Source organism: Artemia sp. Qi Xiang Cuo, chromosome 21 (genome assembly GCF_049724085.1).
Source record: "Artemia sp. Qi Xiang Cuo chromosome 21, ASM4972408v1, whole genome shotgun sequence".
In the NCBI taxonomy this organism is placed as follows: domain Eukaryota; kingdom Metazoa; phylum Arthropoda; class Branchiopoda; order Anostraca; family Artemiidae; genus Artemia; species Artemia sp. Qi Xiang Cuo.
This window is the reverse complement of record NC_142814.1, coordinates 3,667,492-3,693,469: the sequence shown is the minus strand read 5'-3', so window position 1 is coordinate 3,693,469 and position 25,978 is coordinate 3,667,492. Positions and strand designations below refer to the sequence as shown.

At 37.4% G+C, this 25,978-nt stretch overlaps 2 protein-coding genes across 2 annotated transcripts in view; both read left to right on the top strand.

Annotated features, from left to right (window-relative positions):
- LOC148939157 (uncharacterized) overlaps window positions 1–25,978 on the top strand; it is a 459,905-nt gene that overhangs the window by 47,023 nt on the left and 386,904 nt on the right. The window lies entirely within an intron of this gene.
- Window positions 2,523–2,900, top strand: LOC148939164 (serine--tRNA ligase, cytoplasmic-like). The gene has a single exon (XM_089107250.1). The coding sequence runs from the start codon at window positions 2,523–2,525 to the stop codon at window positions 2,898–2,900; it is 378 nt and encodes a 125-aa protein (XP_088963376.1).

Here is a 25,978-nt window from a genome sequence, read left to right as displayed (position 1 = left end):
CAAATGAGGAATAAGCGTTGATACTACTTGAAGATGAAATTTTAATACGTAACTCTAGGAATCAGGTTTGCAGGAAATTTTCGTCGATTACCATGAAGAGTTGTAACCGTGAGCAGGGTTACTGGACAAAGATTTGGGTAATATATGAAGTGACTGGGAAAGACTGTCTCCCAAGAACTCCAGATTAGAGAGGCGAAGTCTCGGTACAGGGTCACAACTGGCCAACCAGCTGTCTGCTGAGCGAACCGTCCATCATTCATGGCTCCTCAAAGGGGCTCCGCCCCACCCCTAAAAGAGAACAAATCTCCCTTATAGTTGATAGGACTAATCTCAGATTCCTTCCCAAGATTTTCCAATTTAACCCGAAATTCAATATCTCTCAACTTTTCCTTAACCTGTTGTAGACAAGTCGATTCTATTTCATGATTATCTGTAACTTCTCTTAATAGGTCATTGGCCCTCTCCTCCCTCCTTATTTTTTTCCTCTTATCGTAGTTTTGTAAATTTCCTGGTGGATCTTGGACCTCTTTATCCCCCCTATTATTTATTTTATTTTATGTTAGCTAAGCATAGTCCATGTAATCTTTTATTTAAATTATAATATTTTCATTTTTACTCTTTTTAACTTTTCAATCGTGCAAACTAAATCATCATCAAATCTGAATTGGATTCCAGTGTCCATCATCTTTAACTGCATCTCTTCATTGTAGCTCCGTTTAATATTTCGTTTCTCTTTTTAGTTTTCTTTTCTTTATTAGTAGCATTAGATAATGAAAATTGAATTCTTAAATTGTAGTTTCGCTTTGCATTCTTTTTGTTTTGTTTTTTGTTTTCTTTACTTTTAACGCAGAAGCAAATAATTCGTCATTAATTGGGAATTGAAATCCGACAATTGGTTTTTCATATTGTAGGCTACTAAGAGGTTTCACAACTTTCCGAGGAAAAGCGCGTACAATAAATTTCGTGTCATTTTTCTCTGGTAAAATCAGTGCTTCTTGTTGGCATATAGTTGTCGGCGTCTCATATTCGGTAAAAGTGTTCTGAAGTTTTCTATTTTCTGAAAATTTTCTCGAAAAATTATCTTTGCGCGTCTTATTTTCAATATTATGTGGCTTACCACTTCCGCATCCCATTTTTCCGGATTATCAACATTTTGATCTGGAGTATTAAACATTTAGTTTTTTCGACAGGGTGGCTCAGCCTCCCATTTTGTTTTTTGGGCCGGTCCACCTCCCCGCATAGTCGACGAAGTTCCGTCTTAGTATTTAATATCTTATGGCTATCCGACAGCCTAAAAGTTAGTTGTGATAAAATCTTCTTTCCAATAACTTCCAATTGTACCTTGTTAAAATTTTTATTTACCTTCTTCATAGGCTTGTGTCTCTCTTTTCCGTACCTCCTCATACTCTTCGTGAGCGATATCTTCCTCCCGCGTAGAGGGGCAAATCAAATTTAATTCATTTTCTAGATCCCGAATACGCTCTTCAGGTTTATTCACATATTTTCTATATATTTCTATATTTTTCTTTAGCAAACGCAATTCTTGACGAATTTTTGACCGTTGTTCTTCAACTCTTTCAACAACATCCTCATAAGTTTGTATTTTTTTCGCAATCGCCTCCCTGGCTTTTTTAAAAGCCGCCCTTTCCATCAGAAATGCCGCGTTATATTGAGTAGCCAATTTTGTAACAATTTCTATATCACTATCTTTCCAACGATGCTGTGTAGATATTTGTCATTATTCAATATGTTAGAGCGAGGGCCTATGTCCGAACATCTACTCCATAAATAAGCCGGTACCTTATAGTCCATATTTCTTGGTTTCTTATCTGTTGTTATCTCTGACCGACATTATTCTAAAATTGAGCTAATCATCAAAATACTTCTACAGTCTAAATGAAAATCCTTTTTCAATGTCACTTCCGGTCTCTCGCAAAAATTGCTACGTGCCAATTAGCCTGTTATTTTTACACGATAATTAGTTGCGCGATATATTGATTCATATTTTGTGTTATAATGGTCTAACTAGGAATCGCCCATTCACATTTTCGTTATATTTTAATAGCCTATACCTTTTAGGCTAAATTCATCTGTAGTTTCGTGATATATTAATTCGTGCAATTTGATCTATTCTGATACAAAACCACTGTCTGATTTGCAAAAGGATGTCAAAAGGTTGGATGAAGACAGAAATGTAGTACTTCAGCGAATTGGGAACAGAATCTGTGCAGGAATCGGTTCCCATTTCAAACACTGAGGATGACAATACTATACTGAAAACATTTGGTGATGTCCGTCAAAGAAAAAAACATTCCTATATTAATATTTTAACAATGATAGATGGCATTGTCCAAGAGAGAGAATGTGAATTCGCCTGATGCTGTTTTTTTAAAAGATCAAGTCTCAAGCTTCAAGATGGCTACGGCAACTAATTTTTTTTTTAATTCACCATTATAAGAATCACTCAAATTGCCCAATAGAATCAAACGGATTATAACGTTCTGATGGAAAGAGCGGACAGTATGTCCCTTTGTGACCAGAAAGATGATAAAGTAAGGTCAGGAGAAGACAGGAAGGAACCTGAAGTTTCATTTGTGCCTCTAACTCCCAGGGTTCAAAGCAAACAATTAACCCCAAAAGATTTACCAATGGTATACATTGGAACACCATTTGATAGAAATGACGTTCTTGGAACAGTATCATGGCAAACTGTTACAGAATTTGAAAAGCGGGACCTATTCTACGTCATCTCACCAAATAAGGACAAATCGTGGAAGATGATGGACAAAATGGTTGAAAACGCGGACAATTTTTGCAAGGATTTAGGCCTGGCCTATAGAGTCGGTAACGTCGTTTCCAGTGCGTTAGATAATGCAGCTGCCCAAAAAAGTTATCACTGAAGCTTGGTTCCCTGGCTCAGGTGAGTTTAGAGAGCTACTTCTGGAGGGTTTGGAGGTGATGATTCTTATATTAATTCCGAGCTAATCATAGGCAGCGCAATCGCGCAGCCTAAGTAAAGAACGATGTGGGCACAATGTATTAATTTTTTTTCTTCTTTTTCCATACCAGGGCACTTCGTATCGAAGGAGGTGTCGTAGAAACTTCCAAAAGGGTCCATTCGATTGGAAATTGGAATGGTTAGTGCCCTTTTTAATAGTCGAAAGTGATTGGAAGACATCTAACACCCCTTCCACGCCCACCTTTTCCCCAAACACATCCAATCAGAGTTTTTAGATAGCCATTTTATTCATCTTAGTTGATTTCCACATAGAAATTATGTTTTTGAGGAGGAGAATCCCCCACAACCCTCAGGGCAAGGGTTTTAAGTTAGGCCCTGGGGGCATATAAGAACGATGTTGGCACAATGTTATTTATTATTTTTTCCTTTATACTTGGGCACTTCGTGTCGAAGAATTTTTCGTAGAAACTTCGAAAAGGGCTCATTCAAATGGAAATTGGAGTGGCTTAGGCCCTCGTTAATAGTCGAAAGTGATTGGAAGGCAACTAACACCCCTTCCACGCCCACCATTTCTCGGAGATAGCCATTTTAATCGGCGTAGTTGATTTCCAGATAGAAATTATGTTTTTGAGGAGGACACTCCCCCACAGCCCTCAGGTCAAGGGTTGCAAGTTATGCCCTGGGGGCATATAAGGTTTCATAGAACGTGTTGTTGTAGAAACTTCAAAAAGGGCTCCTTCAATTGGAAACTGAAATGGTTAGTGCCCTTTTTAATAGTCGAAAGTGATTGGAAGGCAACTAACACCCCTTCCACGCCCTCCATTTCCCCAAGCACATCCAATAAAAATTTTGAGATAGCCATTTTGTTCCAAGGTAGTTTAAAATTCAGAAGATTATATCTTTGAGCAGGACACTCCCCCCAAAGTCTTCAGGGCAAGGGTTATAAGTTATGCCCTGGGGGCATATAAGGTTTTTATTGAAATCTTTGTCGTAGAAACTTGAAAAAGGTCTCATTCGATTGGAATTTGAGAAAGCTAATGCTCTTTTTAATAGTCGAAAGTGATTTGAGGGCAACTAACCCCCCTCTCACGTCCACCTTTTCCCAAGACACATCCAATCAAAATTTTTAGATAGCCATTTTATTCAACGTAGTTAAAAGTTTTGTAAATCAAGTCTTTAAGGGTGACAACCCCGTCCCCCCCCCCCTCACAGCCCTCAGGACAAGGGTTGTAACTTATACCCTAGAGGCATATACGGTTTTTATAGAAAGCGATGTTGTAGAAACTTCAAAAAGGGCTCATTCAATTGGAAATTGAAAGGGATAGCGCCCTTCTTAATAGTCAAAAGTGATTGAAGGGCAACTAGCCGCCTCTCACGCCCACTATTTTCCAAAACACATCCAATCGAAATTTTAAGATATCCATTTTGTTCAACGTAGTTGGCAGTTAGTTCTGGAAATTATGTACTTAAGGATGACTAACCCCTCAGAGCCCCGAGGGCAAAGGTTGTAAGTTATACCCGGGGGGCATATAAGGTTTTTATAGAGTTATCGTAAAAACTTCAAAAGGAGTTTATTCAATTGGAAATTGAGAGGGCTAGTGCCCTTTTTAATAGTGAAAGTGATTGGAGGGTAACTAACCCCCCTCTCACGCCCACCATTCCTCCGAACTCATCCAATCAAAATTTTTAATAGCCATTTTATTCAACGTAGTAGAAAGTTCTGGAAATTAATTATTTGAGGATGACAACCCCCCCCCCCAGCCTTCAGGGTAAGGGCTGTAAGTTATGCCCTGTGGGCATAACTTACAGTTACATTTTTGCCTCTAGCTCCCTGTGTTCAAAGGAAACAATTAAACCCAAAAGATTTACGAATGGTTCTATTGGAAAACTATATGATAGAAATGACGTTCTTGAAACAGCATCATGGCAAATTGTTACAGAATTTGAAAAGCGGGACGAATCGTGGAAGATGCTGGACAAAATGGTTGAAAACGCTGAAAATTTTTGCATGGAATTAGGCCTGATGTATAGAGTCGCTAAAGTCATTTCCGGTGGTTTGGATAAGCCTGCTGCCAAAAAAGTTATCATTGAAGCTTGGTTCCCTGGCTCACAGGAGTTTAGAGTGCTACTTCTGGTGTGTTTGCAGGGGATGATTTTTTATATTAATTCAGAGCTAATAACAAAGCACAGAAGCAAGATAGGAATCTGTCTTACCTAAGGATCTTCGATCAAAATTGGAGAGGCTTACTGTTGAGGAATTGGTGCCATTGAATGAGTCACAATTGACTCTTATTGATAAACTAATACAAAAACCATTTTCTGATTTGCAAAAGGATGTCTAAAGGTTGGATGAAGACAGAAATGCAGCGCTTGGGGCAATTGGGAATAGACTGCACGAATCTGTTCCTGTTTCAAACACAGAGGATGAGAATATTATACTGAAAACATTTGGTGAAGTCCGTCAAAGAAGAAAATATTCATGTATTAAAATTTTAACAATGTTAGATGGCATTGACCAGGAGAAAGAAGCTGACTTTGCTTTACGGTATTTTTTAAAGGATCATGTCTCAAGCTTCAAGACTGCTCTAAACATGGCAACAATTTTTGTTTAATTCATTACTATAAAAATTACTCAGAATCGCCCAATAAGATTAATCAAACGGATTGTAACATCCTGATGGAAAGAGCGGACCGTATATCCCTGTGTCAAAAGAAAGACGATAAAGTAAGGTCAGGAGAAGACAAGAAGCAACCTGAAGTTTCATTTTTGCCTCTAGCTCCCTGTGCTCAAAGGAAACAACTAATAACCCCAAAAGATTTACGAATGGTATACATTGGAAAACCATATGATAGAAATGACGTTCTTGGAACAGTATCATGGCAAAATGTAACAGAATTTGAAAAGCGGGACCTATTTCATCTCACCAAATAAGGACAAATCGTGGAAGATGATGGACAAAATCGTTGAAGAAGCTGAAAAATTTTGCAAGGAACTAGGCCTGGCGTATAGAGTCGCTAACGTCGTTTCCGGTGGTTTGGAAAAGGCTGCTGCCAAAAAGGTTATCATTGAAGCTTGGTTCCGTGGCTCAGGGGAGTTTAGAGAGATACTTCTGGAGTGTTTGCAGGTGATGATTTTTATACTAATTCAGAACTAATATCAAACAAACCACAGAAACAAGTTGGAAAACCTGTCTTACCTCAGGATCTTCTATCAAAATTGGAGGCGCTTACTGTTGAGGACTTGGCACCATTGAATGAGTCATAATTGACTCTTATTGGTAAACTAATATGAAAACCACTTCCCGATTTGCAAAAGGATGTCAAAAGGTTGGATAAAGACAGAAATGTAGCATTTCGGGGAATTGGGAATAGATTGCACGAATCTGTTCCTATTTCAGACACGGAGGATGAGAATATTATAATGAAAACATTTGGTGATGTCCGTCAAAAAAACAAAAACATTCCTGTATTAATATTTCAGCAACTTCGCTGGATGCTATTTTTTTAAGGATCATGTCCCAAGCTTCAAGACGGCTCTAAACATGGCAACATTTTTTTTTACTTCATCGCTATAAGAATTACTCAGAATTGCCCAATATGATTAATCAAACGGATTATAACGTCCTGATGGAAAGAGTGGACAGCATGTCCCTATGTGACCAAAGAGATGATAAAGTAAGGTCAGGAGAAGACAAGAAGCAACCTGAATATTCAGTTTTGCCTCTAGTTCCCTGTGTTCAAAGGAAACAATTAACCCCAAAAGATTTACCAACGGTATACACTGGAATCATATGGTATACCAGGTGATAGAAATGACTTTCTTGGAACAGTATCATGGCAAGTTACAGAATTTGGAAAGCGGGACTTATTCCACCTCATCTCACCAAATAAGGACAAATAGTAGAAGATAATAGACAAAATGGTTGAAAACGCTGAAAATTTTTGCAAGGAATTAGGCCTGGCCTATAGAATCGCTAACATCATTTCCGGTGCTTTGGATAAGGCTACTGCCAAATAAGCTCTCATTAAAGCTTGGTTCCCTAGCTCAGGAAGTTTAGAGCGCTACTTCTGGAGTGTTTGCAGGTGATGATTCTTCTACTAATTCAGAGCTAACAGTATGTCCCTATGTGACCAGAAAGATGATAAAGTAAGGTCAGGAGAAGACAAGAAGCAACCTGAAGTTTAATTTTTGCTTCTAGCTCCCTGTGTTCCAAGGAAACAAATAACCCCAAAAGTTGTACCAATGGTATACATTGGAACACCATATGTTGAAAAGTGGGACCTATTCTACCTCATAGCATCAAATAAGGACGAATCGTGGAAGATGATGGATAGAATGATTGAAAACGCTGAAAATTTTTGCAAGGAATTAGGCCACCCCTATAGAGTCACTAACGTCGTTTGCGGTGTTTTGCATAAGGCTACTGCCAAAAAAGTTATCATTGAAGCTTGGTTCCCTGGCTCAGGGGAGTTTAGAGCGCTACTTTTGGAGTGTTTGCAGGTGACGATTCTTCTACTAATTCAGAGCTAATATCAAACAAAGCACAGAAACAAGCTGGAAACCCTGTCTTACCAGAGGATCTTCTATCAAAACTGGAGACGCTTACTGTTGATGGCTTGGCACCATTGAATGTGTTACAATTGACTCTTATCAGTAAACTAATACAAAAACCACTTTCTGATTTGCCAAAGCATGTCAAAAGGCTGGATGAAGACAGAATTGTAGCACTTCGGGGAATCGGGAATAGATTGCACGAATCTGTTCCTATTGCAGACATAGAGGATGAGAATATTACACTGAAAACACATGGTGATTTCCGTCAAAGAAAAAAAATCTTATATTAATATTTTAGCAATGATAGATGGCATTGACCAAGAAAGAGAAGCTGACTTCGCTGGATGCTATTTTTGTAGGATCATGTCTCAAGCTTCAAGACGGCTCTAAACGTGGCAACTATTTTTTTCTCATTCATCACTATAAAAATCACTCTATTAACAATAAACCTCAAAAGATTTACCAATGGTATGCATTGGAACACCATATGATAGAAATGATGTTCTTAGAATAGTACGTATCATGGCAAACTGTTACAGAATTTGAAAAGCGGGACCTCTTCTACCTCATCTCACCAAATAAATGTTGTATCTTACCAGAGGATCTTCTATCAAAATTGAAGATGCTTACTGTGAGGACTTGGCACCATTGAATGAGTCGAAATTGACTCTTATTGGTAAACTAATACAAAAACCACTTTCTGATTCAGCGGGAATCGACGGGTCTAGTTCTATAATTGTTAAAGAAATATTGTCTGCAGTAATTTTGCCATTACAGCATATAATCAATCTTTCATTTAAAAATGAAATTTTCCCGTCTGCTTTTAAAGAAGCAAGGATAATTCCGCTTCACAAAGGTGACTCTCCTGAAAACCCAGCAAATTACCGCCCTATTTCTATTTTGTCAGCATTTTCTAAAATATTTGAGAAGGCAATTTATAAGAGGATCTAGGACTCTCTTAAATCGTTTAATTTTTTCACAAATTTCAAGTGTGGTTTTTGGTCTGGACACAATACTGATCACGCTATCATTGCTCTCATCCAATATATTCATGAGTGTTTAGATAGAGGAGAAATTCCAGCAACAATATATTTGGATTTTAAAAAAGCATTTGATACAATATCCCATTGTATTCTTTTTCGTAAATTGGATAGTTGTGGTGTGCGCGGACCGGCGTTGGATCTAGTTAAATCTTATCTTGATAAGAGAAAGCAACGAATAGATGGAGGTAATTTTCTCTCTTCGCCTGTTCCTCAGTCCTCGATGGTTGGGGTGCCTCAGGGCTCTGTCCTAGGTCCTCTGCGTTTTCTAGTTTATATAAATAATTTTCACCGCGCTTTGGCAATCCCAAGTCTCAGCACACATTTTGCTGATGATACGGCAGTTTCAATTTCTGTGAGGAATGACGAGGAGTTGGAGGCAAAACTTGATACTGCATTTTCTAATGTTCTTGAATGGTGTTCTGCAAATTTTATTGCTTTGAATTTATCAAAAACTAATTTCATAATTTACGGCAGGAAGTCAAATATATGCCCTCGTATTACCCGAGTTACTTCTTCAAAGTATCTATTATCAATATCTCGGGTGAAAGTGATAAAGTACCTTGGACTTATGATTGACGAAAGATTATCTTTTAAAACACACATTCAAAATATACGCTTAAAGATTTCAAGGTATGTTGGTTTAATGCGGAGGTTGAAGCATTATTTGCCCTACTCTGCTTTAAGAAGCATTTATTTTGCTCTGATTCAGTCAAATAATAATTCTTGTTCTCTAGTATATTTATCTACATTTAAAAGCCTTATTAAACCAATACAGATTTTACAAAATAAAGCAGTAAGAATCCTCAAACTTGTTATTTCATCGCCTATTTCACTTCCAAATAAGTCTTCTACAGCATCTTTATATACTTATTTAGATATACTTCCAGTTTCTGAACAATTTAGTTTAGGAGCAATTATTTTCAAATTTAATTATGACATTAAGAAATTACCGCCATATTACCTCAATCAAAGTTTGTTCTCCCGATCACAAGATTTACATTGTTATAACACATGACAAAAAAAGAGTATCTACATTGACAAGTAAAGTACTGAGAGATGTAAATTCGCCCCGTTTGTGTCAATAGCCCGGTGCTGGGATGCTCACAAGGATTTTATTGATAAATTTTCTTCTATCCATTTAATAAAAAGGAATCGTAAATTTCATTTAGTTCAGGATTACTTTTAATTAAGTGTCTTTTTAATATGACTAAGTTATTTGTTTGGATTGTTGTTCTAAGTGAATGTGGGCCTCTCGGCTATCTTTTAGTATGAATTTATATTTAATAATATTGATCTTTTTTTATATATATTTATATTTATATTTGGATCCTGGGATAGCTGCTACTTTCATATTATTGTTGTATTATTGTATTTTTGCCGTCGTAATTATCTTTGTATTGTAGCGTAATTTTTTATTTTATCTTTGTCAATGCCTAGTTTTTCGAGCTTGTCTCCCCATGGGCCTATGTCAATTATATACATGTATATGTTAATAACAAAATGATTGAACTTGAAAAACTTGAACTTGATTTGCAATAGGTAGGATGACGACAGAAATGTAGTACTTCGGGGAATTGGGAATAGATTGCACGAATCTGTTCCTATTTCAGACATGGAGGATGAGAATATTATACTGAAAAAATTTGGTGATGTCCGTCAAAGAAAAAAACGTTCTTATATTAATATTTTAGCAATGATAGATGGTATTGACCAATAGAGAAGCTGACTTCTCTGGATGCTATTTTTTAAAGGATCATGTCTCAAGCTTCAAAACGGCTCTAAACTTGGCAACTACTTTTTTCTAATTCATCACTATAAAAATCACTCCATTAACAATTAGCCTCAAAAGATTTACCTATGGTATGCATTGGAACACCATATGATAGAAATGATGTACTTAGAACAGTATCATTGCAAACTGTTACAGAATTTGAAAAGCGGGACCTATTCTACCTCATCTCACCAAATAAATGCCGTCTCTTACCAGAGGATCTTCTATCAAAATTGGAGACGCGTACTGTTGAGGACTTGGCACCATTGAATGAGTCGAAATTTACTCTTATTGGTAAACTAACACAAAAACCACTTTCTGATTTGCAAAAGGTTGGATGAAGACAGAAATGTAGTACTTCGGGGATTTAGGAATAGATTGCACAAATCTGTTCCTATTTCAGACATGAAGGATGAGAATATTATACTGAAAACATTTGGTGATGTCCGTCAAAGAAAAAAACGTTCTTATATTAATATTTTAGCAATGATAGATGGTATTGACCAGTAGAGAAGCTGACTTCTCTGGATGCTATTTTTTAAAGGATCTTGTCTGGCCTATAGAGTCACTAATGTCCTTCCCGGTGTTTTGGATAAGGCTGCTGCCAAAAAAGTTATTACTGAAGCTCGGCTGAAGCTCGGGGAGTTTAGAGAGCTACTTCTGGAGGGTTTGCAGGTGGGGACACAAATTTAATAATTTGCTCTTTTTATTATTCCCACGGACAGAATGCTTATTCTCCTCGTAATTTTCATGACAGGCTACAAGCAAGTCTTGACTTTGTGACGACAAAATATGCAAATGCCAGCATCTTTATAGCAGGAGACGCAAACGAACTAAGTCTTAATTATCTGTGCAGAGATAGGAAGCTTAAGCAAATTGTTGATTTCCCTACTACAAAAGGTGGAACCAGTTTGGATGTTATTTGCACTAAACTTAAAACCTTCTTCAATATTCCAACTACCCTTCTCCCCCCCCCCCCTCGGTGGTAGCTATCATCTCATGCTACATTTGAAACCAGTGCTAGTTTTTGTACAAAATTACTCAGTTTCTGAATTTTCGTACCGGCCAATAACAAGTCAAGGTCTTTTGATTTTGGATCTTGGATACGTCCGAGAGTTTGGATGATGTTTTGTCGTGTGTAAATCGTAATTGAAAGGTTAGTTTGTTTCAAACAAAATCAATGATAAATTACCATTAATTGTTCCCAGAGGTTACCAAGAACGTGTGTTCCTCAGATAAGCCTTACATTAATCAAAAAATAAAAAGACTATACCATTTGAAACTAAAACTTTTTCGCCTTGGAAAGAAAGAGAAGGCCCTAACCCTCAGCAAACAAAAAAAAAAGAAAGAAATACGCCATGCTGCTTCTTGTTATGGTAAGAATAAATTAAATTACTTAAGACAGAGCAAACCTCAGAAATTGTTTAAGAAAGTAAAATAAATAGGGGGTCGATCGTGCGAGAGCCTTGATTTTCTTCTGGATGAACCGCCTGTATAGACAGCCAATGAGCTTAATAAACATCTAGCTAGCATTGTGCTAACATTCCCCACTCTCTCGGAAAACCAGCTAATCCCTGAAACTCCATAAGATAAAATTCCGGAAATTTCAGTTAAGCAAAAAATAGAGAAAAATGCAAAAACTGAGAAAAAACTAGTATTTGTCCCATTGATATCCCAATTGATCTAATAAAAGCATTCCCTGATAAACTATTAAGACCCCTTGTTAGTATTTTTAATGATGTTAGTAATTCTGGATGTTACCCGTCATGCTGGAAGCCGGGATGTATTAGTCCAATTCAAAAGAAGGGAGGCGTGAACCATTTTACAGGAAGACGATCAATCACCTTAACCCCATCTTTTCAAAAATTTACGAGTGTTTCTTAGCTAATTGGTTAAAGGCAGAAATTCTTGAACTTATTGACTTACAACAATTTGGAAACCTGAAGGAGACATCTACTTCACACTACCTTGTTAGTTTTCTTAAAAACCTTGAAAACCCTGATACCTGGTTGAATCTTTTATTAATTGATCTCCAGAAAGCGTTTGACCTGATTGACCACAATATCCTTGTAAATAAACTTCTGACAGAGTTTCAAGTGAGTCCCTTTCTAGTTAATTAATTAAAAAAACTTTCCGAAAAATAAGTTTTTCAAAGAAAAGTAAAGGCCATTTTAAACTTAAGTTCAGGAGATATGAATACCTGTTATAATTCAAACTCAAAACGACCAGAAATAACTATTAAAGAATAAATGAAACCCAAAACTAACAGAAATTAAATAAACAATCATAGCAAAAAACATACAACAAGTAATAATATAAATGCATAAATAGATTTTAAGGCTGTACGATATGAAAACCGAAAATTAGCTATGCAGAAGAGATTTTACTACGCAAAAATGGGGCGGTTATCTTTTGATGAATACGGGTTTAGAAGGCGGTCCTTAACTTGACTCTGCAAAATTTGAATGCAGGGTTTCAAGCTCTCACCTGATTTTAAAAGACAAAATCGCAAAAAAAAGGTAAAAAGCGGACAGATATGTAGAATTTTGTTTCCCTCTCAGTATTAGCCTATTGTCAAATTGAGAAAAACAAGAAATTTAAAAAAGAAGAAGGATCAATTAAAGAACAGCGTAAGGTCGTTTGATAAAACTTTAACATGAAATAATACACTTATTTAGCAAGGGCACCGGCAAAAAATATTCCAGGGGGACAGACGCCAAAATACCAGTGGTGGTTGGGGGACAGGGAATATATTTCAGGATGTTTGTTTTTGTAGGAATAAGTTTATTTTTAAATACTTATAGTGACAAACTCTCAAATAAAAAGAGCAATTAAATTGCATACAAAATGAAACAAAATACAGTAAATTTTAAACAAAAGTTCCTGGCAAAGGGATCGCTTTATTTAATCAATACTATATATAATTATTATGCATATAATCTTAAAAGAAAATATAATTCAAACCAAAACTACAGAAAGATGTATTGCTTCCATAGATTATAACAGATGTAGACTTATCTTTATGCAATTTCCTACTCCTTAGAATAGTTTACAGAAGGAGTAGAGATACTCAAAAATCATCCTGCCTACATAGATATCACGTTTTAATCTTATAACAGTCATATAAAATGTACATCTTTCATAATAGGACAATTCTCCAACTCGAACTTAGATCCATTGTATATTCATCCATTTAAAAACTACCCGAGCAGCGAAAGAAAAAGCTCAATTTAAGAGTACTACCAAGCCGTCAAATGGATCATCTTTCTTTGTATTAGCGAATACAACTAAAAAAAAATTAACAAGTTTCAACAATTTATGTCACAGGGTAATATTGTCAAATAGTTTGTTATAAAAAAAACTGGAAGTAAAAAGTGACTTGGGACAAAATCCACCAAAACTAAAAATAAAATTCTCTTGACAATTGCTAGACCGACAGTATTGGCTTTTTATGCTGATTCTAAATAAATAAAATTATTTCAATTTATTGTTAACCACCCACAACTAAAAATTTGAGAAAATTTGCCTAGTTTTTGAAAAAAAGGGGAACACCCCCAGAAATGTGAGCGATCTTATTGAAAATCCCTTAATAAAAAAATCATTTCAGAGAACTCTTCGATAGAGGTTTCAAGCTCTAATCTTCAAAATGTGGAGTTTCGCATTTTTTTTTCAGAAGAAACATGATCGATGCATGTTTTTTTGTTTTGTTTTTCACAGGGGTGATTGTATCAAATCGACTGTCCAAGATAATTGGGAGGGAGCTCATTCAAACGTAAATTGAAATCTCTTTTTAAATGACCATACACGTTGGGCCAGAGGAAAGTCTGGTTTTCTGCCATTTTATGGCACCAAACTACCACTTTACCCCAAAGAGGACAAATTTGCAATCAATTTAAAATTGTGAGAAGTTAATTGATTTAAAAGTACCAATAACTATGTTTTATATAGTTCAGTTCTTGTTTGGCATCTGACCTGTAAACATCTGTTTTGTTTTTAAGCCGGATTAAATTTAGAATAAATTACAGTGGACAGTTTCGCAATAAGTGAATTCATTCGTTTCACTGTATTCACGTTTTGTGAAAAGAAAAAGGACTTGCTGTGGCTTAGTTATTTTGTTAATAATTGGATGCTATGCTGTTTTGGGTGTAAGAAAACGGTGGAAAAAAACCGTCGCAGGCCTCCACGGTCCACTGGGCCACCCTGCAAGAGCGGTGATTGCCAACGCTATAAGTAGGCCTGCCCACTACAAGATAAGTCTCATTTTGGTTTTTCATTTTTAATTTTGGTTTTTCTTTCTCACACTAATCAAGACGTCTTTTAAGCAATTCGATCTTGCACTGGCGAAATTTGCAGGCTATCCATTGTGGCCTGTACGAATTCTGAAGATTACGAAAAATTATGGAAAGCGAACTAACTATTTGATCTTTTGTTACGGGGATCATAACGAGCAAATTGTTTCTGAGAATAATCTTGTATCGTACAAGGATAATATTCAAGAGGCTTCTACTAAAACTGCGAAAAATGTAAAACACGCGTTTGAGGAACTTGAGCGTTTTCCCGACATTTACAGGTCTATTTCAAAAGCGTTTGCGGCACTAAAAGTACCAGATGAAGCTGCCGCGCTGCCCGGTTCACAGTCTGCTTTATTTGCGCAAATTTCCGCTACAGAACAGGAGCTAGAGAAAACTAGGGAATCTATAGTTACAGAGATAACTCGTCAGGTTTCTGCCAAGTGTGGCTCGAATGCGAAATCTGGTCTTAAAGATACAGCTGAGACTATAATTAGCGAGTTATATAAGTCTGTGTCACTAGAGTTCAACCCCATATTAGACCGTATCGAGCGTGAGTTGAAAATATATAGAATGCAAACCCGTAATGTGGAGAATCGAATTGAAATAATCTAAGTCAAGCTAGACTATATTGATCAATAAAATTTGTTGGACAGTCTTGTTTTCAACGGTCTGAAGCAAACGCCAGGAGTTTACCTTAAAACGACTATGCTCAGTGTCCTTTCGACACGGATGGGTGTTACTGCTATATCTTCTGGTGAATTATCAAGTGTTTTCCGGTTTAGTCTTTTTTTTCATTTAGAGAGATATGTTATATGTTTATTTATTTACTTTCGTCGGTTCTTCACTTGATGATTTAATGAGCCGACCTTTTCATCTAGAAGAGGTTTTATCGGCACCAATAGCAAGAGCTGCTTAACCGTTCATGAACCAAGTGAGATCTCAACCGTTAAAAATAGTGCTTATGTCCAAAGATTGAAGTTATGCCCCGGGGAAGCCAATTCTTTGCGTTTATGTGCCGGAAATTCTCACCTCACTACCGGTTATAAAGATGTGTTGCAATTTATTTCTGATTCTCATGGGAAAATTAGTTTTATCGGTATATCTGAAAGTTTTTTTAGTCAGGAACACTCTTTCTCGCTGTATTCTTTTCCAGATTATAATTTGGAGGCTAAAAACTGGACGTCACTTCACAGAGGGGGAATTGCATGTTTGATTTCAAAGTCATTGACATACAAAGTAAGAAAAGATATTGATGTTTGGATAGAGGGTAAGTTTGAAAGTTTTAGTATAGATTTAAATTTGGGTAGTAGTAAATTTCTGATTAGTATTGTGTATAAGCCACCGAGCGCAAGCTGGGAAGATTATGAGCGTGGATTTGATCAACTTACGCGTGCGGTGTCTCGGACAGGTTTAGATTTTATTTGTATGGGTGATTTTAACTTTGATCTGCTATCGCTGAATGGAGTGAATCTTAATTTTTTTAATTTGATAGTTGCTAATGATCTTTTTCCCCTAGCTAATATTCCAACACGGGTTACGAGTCATTCAGCTACTCTCATTGACAATATTTTTGTTGGTTCGAAGTATCTGAACCGTAGTTATGCTGATGTGGTTCTGTACCCTTGTTCTGACCATTTTCCAGTTCTCGGAACGGTACCTTGTGTCCTTGACTTACTTTGACTTATGTCTCCTGCCGGGCGCTGCTCGGCGTAGAGAGTGACGTCTGCCTCCTCCATCCACTTCGGTCCATGGCAAGCGTTTGCACATCGCTCAACCTGATATTTGCCATCGCCAGGAACTCGGACAGGCTGTCAGACCATCGTTTCTTCGGTCGGCCGCGAGGTCGCTTCCAGCCGGCTTTGACAGGGTCGAAGTCATGGATCGTTTTCGCAGGTATGTGTGGAGGCATTCGAAGTAGGTGTCCGAACCATCTTAGTGTTCGCTCGGCTGCTTGGGTCGAAAACCGAGACTGCTTGGTGAGCTGCAGCAGCTTCTCATTGCTGACAAAGTCGAACCATCGTAGACCTTCGATCCTCCTCAGGCTCTTCGACTGAAAGACATCAATTGCCTTGAGGGTTGCGGCTGAAGCTTGCCATGTCTCAGCTCCATAGAGCAACCCAGAGCCAACGAGGGCGTTGAAAATCCGCAGCTTCGTTGTGCGACTGATGTTTGGTTTTCGCCAGAGGTGACGGTTCAGTCTGCCCATGGCAGAAGACGCTTTGGATATTCTCGCTTGTAGTTCAGAAAGAAGGAGCCATCTGAAGAAATTATGGAGCCCAGGTAGGTGAACCTTTGGACAATTTCGATGCTAGTGGTGCTATCCAGGCTAACTGAAGGATTGGCAGCAGAAGAGGATGGGTCAATGGCCATAATTTTTGTTTCAGTCCAGTTTATCTGCAGTTCTACTTTTGCAGCCTCTTCTCGTAGGATTCGAAGCGCTTCCAGCAACTACTCCATGGAGTCCGCCAGAATGGCCAAGTCATCGGCAAAATCAGCATCTGTAATGACACGATCTCTAAACTTGAGTCCAAAGCCGAGAGGTGAAGTAGTCCTAGTCATAATGTAGTCTATGATGACATTGAAGAGCTCTTGGGCAACTGCACATCCCTGGCGCACTCCAGTTGTAATTTGAAAGAACGGGCTGCACTGGCCGTTCACTTGAACACAGCCCTCCGTCCTATGGTATAGAGCTTTGAAGAGTCTGCAGTATTTCTCAGGGAGGCCTGTCGATTCTAGAATCCGCCAAAGAGCTTCTCGGTCCACTGAGTCGAACGCAGCACGGGAGTCGACGAAGGTAAAAAAAGCTTTTTGTCGGAACTCCGTGTGGCTTTTTCTATGATTTGTCGGATCGTAAAAATTTGCTCGATGGTTGAACGGTCCGACATGAAACCAGCTTGCTCCGGTCGCCGGATTTTACGAATGATATTTCGACATCGATCTAGCAGGACCATTGAGAAAAGTTTTCCCGGGACAGACAGTAGGGTTATTCCACGGTAGTCCAAGCAGTCGCTTCTAGAACCTTTCCTCTTCCACAAAGGGATAATGACACCCTTCCGCCAATCTTCGGGAATTATCTCGGTTTGCCAGATTGTAGAGAACAGGGTGTGGAGAAACAGGAGCATAACAGGACCTGCATATTTTAGCAGCTCCAAACTCAGGCCACAGATACCGGCAGCTTTATTGTTCTTGAGCCTTTTTACTGCATTTCCAATTTCTGAGGGGCTAAAAGGCTCGTCTGGAGGAGCATCTGCTTCGGATCTTGGACTGCCAGGTTGGCTGGGACTATCAGTAGGAGGCATAGACGGGTTAGTGTTGTTCAGGAGTGAGCAGAAGTCGTCCTTCCACCACTCGAGACAAGAACCCTCATCAGAGAGAAGTGTCCCATCCCTGGATAGGACGGGTCCCAATGCTGGTGTTTTATTTTCTGTGAGATTGCGGAGGTGCTTGAACAGGCTACCCATGTCTTTCTTTTTTGCTTCTAGTTCGATTTCATCGGCTTTCCTTGCAACAAACTGAGTTCGGTCTCGGTGAATAAGTCTGTTCCGCACTCCATTGAGCCTTCGATATGTGGCCATGTCCCCAAGAAGTCTTGCCCTCTGCCTTTGCACTATGACCTGCAGTGTTTCGTCAGTTAGCCACGATTTCTTCGGGAAACTCCGCTTGCCAAGCACCAGCTGTGCTGCTTGGCTTGTCTGTGATTTAAAATACTTCCAGGTGTCTTCGCTGTTGTAGAGTGTGTCCAGGAGCTCAAAGCGATTTGATATCTCAACACTATACTTCTGGCGAGTATATGGCTCCTTTAGTTTCCCAATATCTGCTGCTACTGGTTTTCTTTCCGATCGCTGTGCATGGAGGCGAAGCTGGACATCAGCACACACAAGCCTGTGATCTGCATTTCCGAGCTCTGCTGATCTGTAAGTTCTGCAGTTCTTCAGCAATGATCTCCAGCGTTTAGAAATAATGACGTTGTCAATCATCTTCTTTGTGCGACCGTCTTTACTATACAACGTGTACTGGTGGATAGTCTTACGTTGAAAGTAGGTGTTTGCGATCACAAGTTCATGGGATCGGCACAGTTCGAGTAGGCGAAGGCCGTTACCGTTCAGTGGGTCGGGGGATACAGGTCCAATTGTGCCACGCCAAACACCCATATCATCTCGCACTGTAGCATTGAAGTCACCGAGAAGAACAGTGACATCGTGGGGGGAAAACTGTTGACAGACATCTGGACAGAGCAGAGTAGAACTCTTCCTTGGTTACGTCGTCGGAATCGTTGGTCGAGGCATAGCATACAAAAATTGTCATCTTGCCATGCTTGTGCCCAAAGCGGGCCTTCATTATTCTGTCTGATACAGCTTCGTGCAAGAGTAAGGCCTTTCTTGCAAGGCCGTTTAGCGCGAGGCCAACACCATTTCTTCTCATGCTCCCTCCAGACCAGACTAATGAGTGATTATCGCCTATTCGCTCTTCTCCCCTTCCAGTAAGACGGGTTTCCGTGAGACCTGCAATTGCCACTGGATTCTGCGAGAGCTTATGAGGAAGTAGGTTCTTTGGTGGAGGTGTTTTAATGGCCAAAACAGTCCAGGTGGCTATTCAAACCTCTCTGTGGTCTAGAAGGTTTAGCCTGTCTGTGTTTCTGACATCATCAGCATATTCGTTGACACGCGTAGGTCGAGATCTTAAAAGGAGGTCCGCATCCGAGGCTATGTAGTCACTTTGCGTAGCACTTGATTTTCAGGTGGAGGGTCGCTAGCCCAACCGACCCTAGGCCTGGAATCTGATTAGAGCTAGGTTTAACCTAGAGACTGATATTCCCGGGGTGGGCTCCACCCGCCACATGAGGTTGCAGCAACCCTGATCGGAGTGTTTAGTTAGGGGATAACCCCATATCCAGAGGCACGTGGTCAGTCAAAAAAAAAAAAAAAAAAAAAAAAAAAAAAAAAAAAAAAAAAAAAAAACTAAGACATTAATAATGCATAAAAAGAAATGAAAGAAAAAAAGTGAAGACTCTATCGTTAAAAAAAGAGAACTTACAGAGGTTTGGTGATGAGTTAAGCAGCACTGATCTTAACGAGATTTTGGAGATAAAAGATGACGCTTCTGGGGCATTTGATTGCATGATGGGGATCATACAGCCAATTTATGACAAGACTTGCCCAGTTTGCGTAGCACTTGATTTTCAGGTGGAGGGTCGCTAGCCCAACCGACCCTAGGCCTGGAATCTGATTAGAGCTAGGTTTAACCTAGATACTGAGATTCCCGGGGTGGGCTCCACCCGCCAAATGAGGTTGCAGCAACCCTGATCGGAGTGTTTAGTTAGGGGATGACCCAATATCCAGAGGCACGTGGTCAGTCAAAAAAAAAAAAAAAAAAAAAAAAAAAAAAAAAAAAAACTAAGACATTAATAATGCATAAAAAGAAATGAAAGAAAAAAGTGAAGACTCTATCGTTAAAAAAAGAGAACTTACAGAGGTTTGGTGATGAATTAAGCAGCACTGATCTTAGCGAGATTTTGGAGATAAAAGATGACGCTTCTGGGGCATTTGATTGCATGATGGAGATCATACAGCCAATTTATGACAAGACTTGCCCAGTTAAATTTGTGAAACCGCATAAGGATCAACCCAGGAAGCCTTGTATAACTACAGAAATTCTTGAAGCGTCAGATTTAAGAAATCAAGTGTATGCTGATTATTTAAATAGTAAGTGTGTCAAGAAATTGGAAGAGTTTAAAATAATACGCAATAAAGTGAACTCAATGGGAAGAAAAGCTAAAAAAGAATATTTTGCTAACCAATTGAGTTTAAATAAGGATAATGCGAGAGGAACTTTGAAGGTTATAAATGACCTATTGGAAAAGAGGAAAGAAGCTCCACCCAATTCGCTGCTGATTCAAGGAGAAGCAGTGAGTGATGAAACGATTATTACTAATAAATTTGCTGAGTTCTTTTCAAGTATTGGTCAAAATGTGCAGGCGGAAGGGTTAGTGAATTTTAATAATGATTCCTTGGAGGACGAAGTTTTGGATGAAAGAGGAATTGGAAATGAAATTGAATTTCAACCGTGTACTGGAGATGAAATTCTGAAGGTTGTGAAAACAATCAAATCTAATTCAGCAGGGACAGATGGAATTAATTTGAAGGCATTTAAATCAGTGATGTGTTATTTAATACCATGTCTCGTCCCCAGAATCAATCTTTCCCTGGAAACTGGGGTATTCCCCGATGCGCTTAAAAGGGCAAAAGTCATCCTTCTCCATAAAGGTGGGTCTAAACTAGATATCGAAAATTATAGACCTATATCAATCCTTCCCCTGTTTTCAAAAATATTTGAAAAAATTGTGCATAAAAGGCTATATGATTACCTTACGAAAACAGGGACGTTAAGTGAAACTCAGTTCGGCTTTAGGAAAGGTCACTCGACGTCGGACGCCGTGCATTCTCTCTGTGATATTGTAAATAGATGCTTTGAACGTGGGGAAATCCCTTTGACTGTTTTTATTGATTTTAGAAAGGCGTTTGATACAGTGGATTTTAAAATTTTATTCAAACGTCTACAGTCCCTTGGAGTTCGTGGTAATTATCTGAAATAGTTTGATCGTTTTTTAAGGGGAAGATCTGTTCAAGTTGTTTTAAATGATGTATTTTCTACTCCCTATCAAGTTAAGTGTGGTGTACCTCAGGGATCTGTCTTGGGACCACTTCTGTACCTTGTGTATGTTGATTCAATGCGTTTTTACTTACCGGAGTGTTTTATCACGACTTTCATGGATGATACTGCTTTAACTATGTCTAGTCTAATGATTGATGATCTATTGTTGAATGTAAATAGGGTTTTAAAGTCATTTTATGTATTTACAAGTTTCAGCCTTTTGTCAGTGAATGTTAAAAAAACTAATTTTATGATTTTTAGGAGAGTTGGTAAGCCTCCGAGTGTTGATGGAGAGGTATTTTTTAATGGTAAGCCTTTGTCACAGGTGCATGAGGTGTGTTATTTGGGCTTCCAGCTTGATTGTAATTTGTCTTGGAAGCACCATATTGATCTTGTTGCAGCTAAAGTGGCTGAGTTCTGGGAATTTTGCGTTGTTTGAAGCATTTTTTAACATTATCAGTTCTTTTATTATTGTATCATAGTATTGTTGCGCCTTATATTTCTTATGGTTGTGTCATTTGGTCTAGCAATTTTTGTGCAAATTTCAAAAGAGTGCAGATTTTACAAAATAAAGCGGTACGTCTTCTTGGGAATTATATAGAAAATATGAATGATACCGCGTCATGTTTTAAAAAATTAAGAGTGCTTGACATTGGCCAGATTCGCGATTACCAAGCTGCTATTTTTGCCTATAGATGTTGGAATGATGTATGTCCTCCAGTTTTTACAAATTTTTATCGCGTAAATAGTTCACTCCACAGGTATGCGACTAGAGAGGCGGAAAATTTTACGGTTGAGTATCGAGACACCACACGTGCAGGTTTCGGAATTCGATATTTGGCTCCGGCTATTTGGAATGATATCCCAGTTGGCGTTCGGGAAGCTGAACACATTGGGTCGTTTAAAGTAAAAATAAAAAAACATTTATTGGGAGAGGGGAGGTAATTTATTATTATTGTCATTATTAATGTCTTAGTTGTTTTTTTTTAATGAAATTTGTAAAAGGTTGAGAATTAGAGGATTGCAGCCGTCTTTAATCAGGCTTTTTGAGCCTTCTCCGGGTGGTTGCTTGTATATAGTTTATTTTGTAATTAGTAGTAAATAAAGCAAGTCAAGTCAAGTTATACATCCCAGTTGCAAAAGAAGTAATGCCAAACGGTGGCAGTACTGGATTCAACCAAGTTGATTCACTTTATTTTTAATGAAATTAGGCTACTTTTGGTGATCTGTAATTGTGTATCAGCTACAATGAGGGGGGGGGGGGTGGAGGGGTGATTCATTCTTTAGTTGGGGATAGGGTAGATTCCTAAAAAGTAGATATTAATGGACATATTGCTTACTCTTCATGAGGCTTCAGATAAATGTTAAAAGATTTAGAGAGGAGTCAGAATTAATTAAAATGTTTCTCAATAACGCTAAAATATTTAGGTTTCATCTAGATCAGTAAAGATGGGGGGAAAGAAAGGTAGATATTTTTCCTTATCACTATTAAATTTATTTAGAGTGACAAATACAACTAGAACCCTAGTTGTCAGAACCATAGAATTGCAATATTTTTCTTTTTTCTTTTTATATGAAGTACTTCAATATAGTTAAACAAATGAATGCAATCTATTTATCGATAAGAAATCCTATTGCAGAGCTTGTGATAGCTTCAGTTATGTAAAAGATCAAAAGTCTGTCTCATCCTTAAAGCCATACTCTTTATTGTGAAGTTTGGCTTTTGTCCTAATTTTTAAAGAAAATTTGCAATTGAAAAAAAAAGATTTTTCAAAGCACTAAAAAACTTTCGTTTAATGAGCTGGGTATTGAAAAGGGGGCAGTCCCTCATATATACAAAGTAACTTCATTCTGTTATGAGCTTTAAACTTGATCCTTACTTTAGTTGAAAAATCTTTTCTATTTGTTTCATTACATTTGATGAAGTTGTAAAGAATTTAGAATGCAGTGCTTTCTGTTACGAAGAATAAAGATCAACATTTCAATCATGTCTGCTTGGATTTGGTGCTGATAAAAAAGTTTATGGTAATTGATAGTAATTAAAGATGAGTTAGAACTTATGTGAGGAGAATTGCCCCCTCCTAAACACCTCGCTATTTAAGTTGTGTCCCAATTCTTTCCATTTTGAACAAAATGCCTAATTTTGATCAAATGTCTTTGGAAGAAGGGTAGCGAAAAAAAGGCTTGGGCGGGAAACGGGTTGGCATCAATCCTTTTGACTCTTATAAAAAGCACTAAAACTTCCAATTTTCAGCTGAATGAGTATCTTCCAAAGTTTCTACGACAACTCCTTCTGTGCCAAAAAAGATTAATAAATTGAAACCCTATTGCTCTCTAATTATATTGCATTTCAGAAATTCTTATTGAAAACCACCAACAATTTCATCCTTTCAACACAAAATTTAAAGAGGGCTAATTAAATGGTAATAAAAGGATTTATTCTGGTACGAAAAATTTTAACACAGTGAGTGGATAGAAACGACACACCTATAGAAATAAAAATACGTATCTTCTTCTGTCGTGACAGAACATTCCCATCAACACATATCTTATAACTCTTCCCCTGCATAGAATGATCAAGTAGATGAAAATGTTAGCAACTTAAAAGGAAAAAATAATTTGTTAATATTAATTATTCGGTATGGCATGAAAAGAAGATATAGAAACATTGCAATTAATCTTTTCTTCTAATTTAAGCACTTTACCAGGAAAATTCTAATTACACTTCGAAAATTTATATATACTGAGTTTTTAGAGTTGCTTCCAATTTAGCTCTGTCCAAAATAATGTGAAAATAGAGGTATGGAAGGATTCTGCAGTTGAAAGTATCCAAACAGAGTTAGCTTTGGGAAAACATATGAGTAAACATAAGTGTTCCGCAAAAAACATACTTTATGAATGAGGATGAATTAAAAGAATCGTTCCTCCCCAAGGGCACAAGTTCTCTCCCATTCTTTGCCTTCTTGAAATCTTTGCCTCCCATGAAATGTTAGTGTCTCCTGAGATAAAATTCTGTTAATATCCTCAAGTGAGACCTAGCTATTATGTTTATCCTCTTTTCATACTGAGGATCAGGATAAAAACTAAAATGTCAAAGTTGGCTGTGAAGTTCGCTTAGTTATTAGGCTTTTAGGTTGAAACTTTCAGGGCATGATGAGGGGGATGTTCAACTGATATAAAGGCAATAATTACATACAACTAAACTTTAAAAAAAAAATGTTTGAGATTCGACAAAAAAATTTTTTTATGTTTATCAGCAAAAATCACACAAGGGTTCTCGGTATTAGTTAGAAAAACATTGGATTCAGAGAGTAAAATATGTTGACAATTTGTATTTTTAAGAATAGGGTAGCTTCAAAAATTTTCTAATTAAGGAAAATCCCAAAACAAATGTATTACGAAACAAAATCGCCTATAAAAGTTTTATGCAAATATAATATTTATTGACAAATATTTGGGTAAGCACTTTCTAGACGCGTAAATAAAACTTTTTTCAACTCATATCAATCCAAATTTATACTCTCTTTTTTACTCCAAAAAACAATTAGCTTCTTTTTTCTGTTGCAATCCTAACCTTTGATTCGGATTACTATATAACTTACTAATTTAAAGGTTACCTTAATCAAATTCAATATGATATTCTAAAAAATTTGATCTAACATACAAATCCAAACAATATGGATTAATAAAGCCTATTTTCGTTGGGAATTACATTTTTTCTGCTGAAAAATACATAAATCTTAGTTATTTCAAAAAATTTGATGGACCCAAAACACAGATCAAAATTTCAACGAAAAAATTGACCGGTTGAAATTCCAGCAAAAAATTAGCTGGAAATCAAATTCATTTTTTACTACCACTCCTGCTGTCGCTACTCCTACTGCTACTAATTAGGCTATTACGGTATTATGGTGGTATAAAGGTATTACGGTGAAAGTTTCAGGGAATATTGAGAAAAAATATTGAACTAAATCAAAACACACTATTTGCATGCAAGCTGTTAAAGGAGCCTATCAGTAATATTACAAGACCGATGTTGTGTATTTAATTGTAAATTTATGGGATATGTTGAGGGGGAGGTTTGACTTACTCAAGAGCACTCTATACATGCTGCAACTGACAGTAGTTGTCCAAGACAACTACTGTCTCCCTGTTATCCCAATGATAACGTAAAAGTCCAACTATAGAATCGATCTATTGATTTCAAAAAGCTTCCAAATTCTGCAAAATAAAAATGAACATGACAAATACTAAAAAAAAGAAAGGATAAGGAACTCATTTTTGTAAATGACAATATCTTGTAACAATAATCTTAATAAAACAATAAAAAAATATACAAAACAGCTGCTTCCTCACTTATGTTGAAACCTAAGTTAAACGAATTATAATGGTCAAACAGTAAGAATTGTGAAGGTACGGCTATTAATTTTTTTTTTATATGACGGTACGCGATACTATCATATCATAGTAAATATTAATTCAAGCTGATAGTAAAAATGCTTTATATGATAGTAAAAATTGATTCAAGCTGAATTCATTGAACAAAAAATCATAGATCTATACGAAATTAAGTTAATGTGCTTCAAAGGAATGGTTCCGGAATGTCCATGCTTCTTGGAACTCTACCATCAACTATTTCTGGCAGAAGTGCTTCAAACTAGAATCTTTCTAGCTTTGGTCGCATTTTCTGTGACCAAAACTCGTTGT

What these genes read in the sequence shown, in the direction of transcription:
- LOC148939164 (XM_089107250.1), top strand. Translation starts at nt 2,523, where the DNA reads ATGTCCCTTTGTGACCAGAAAGATGATAAAGTAAGGTCAGGAGAAGAC.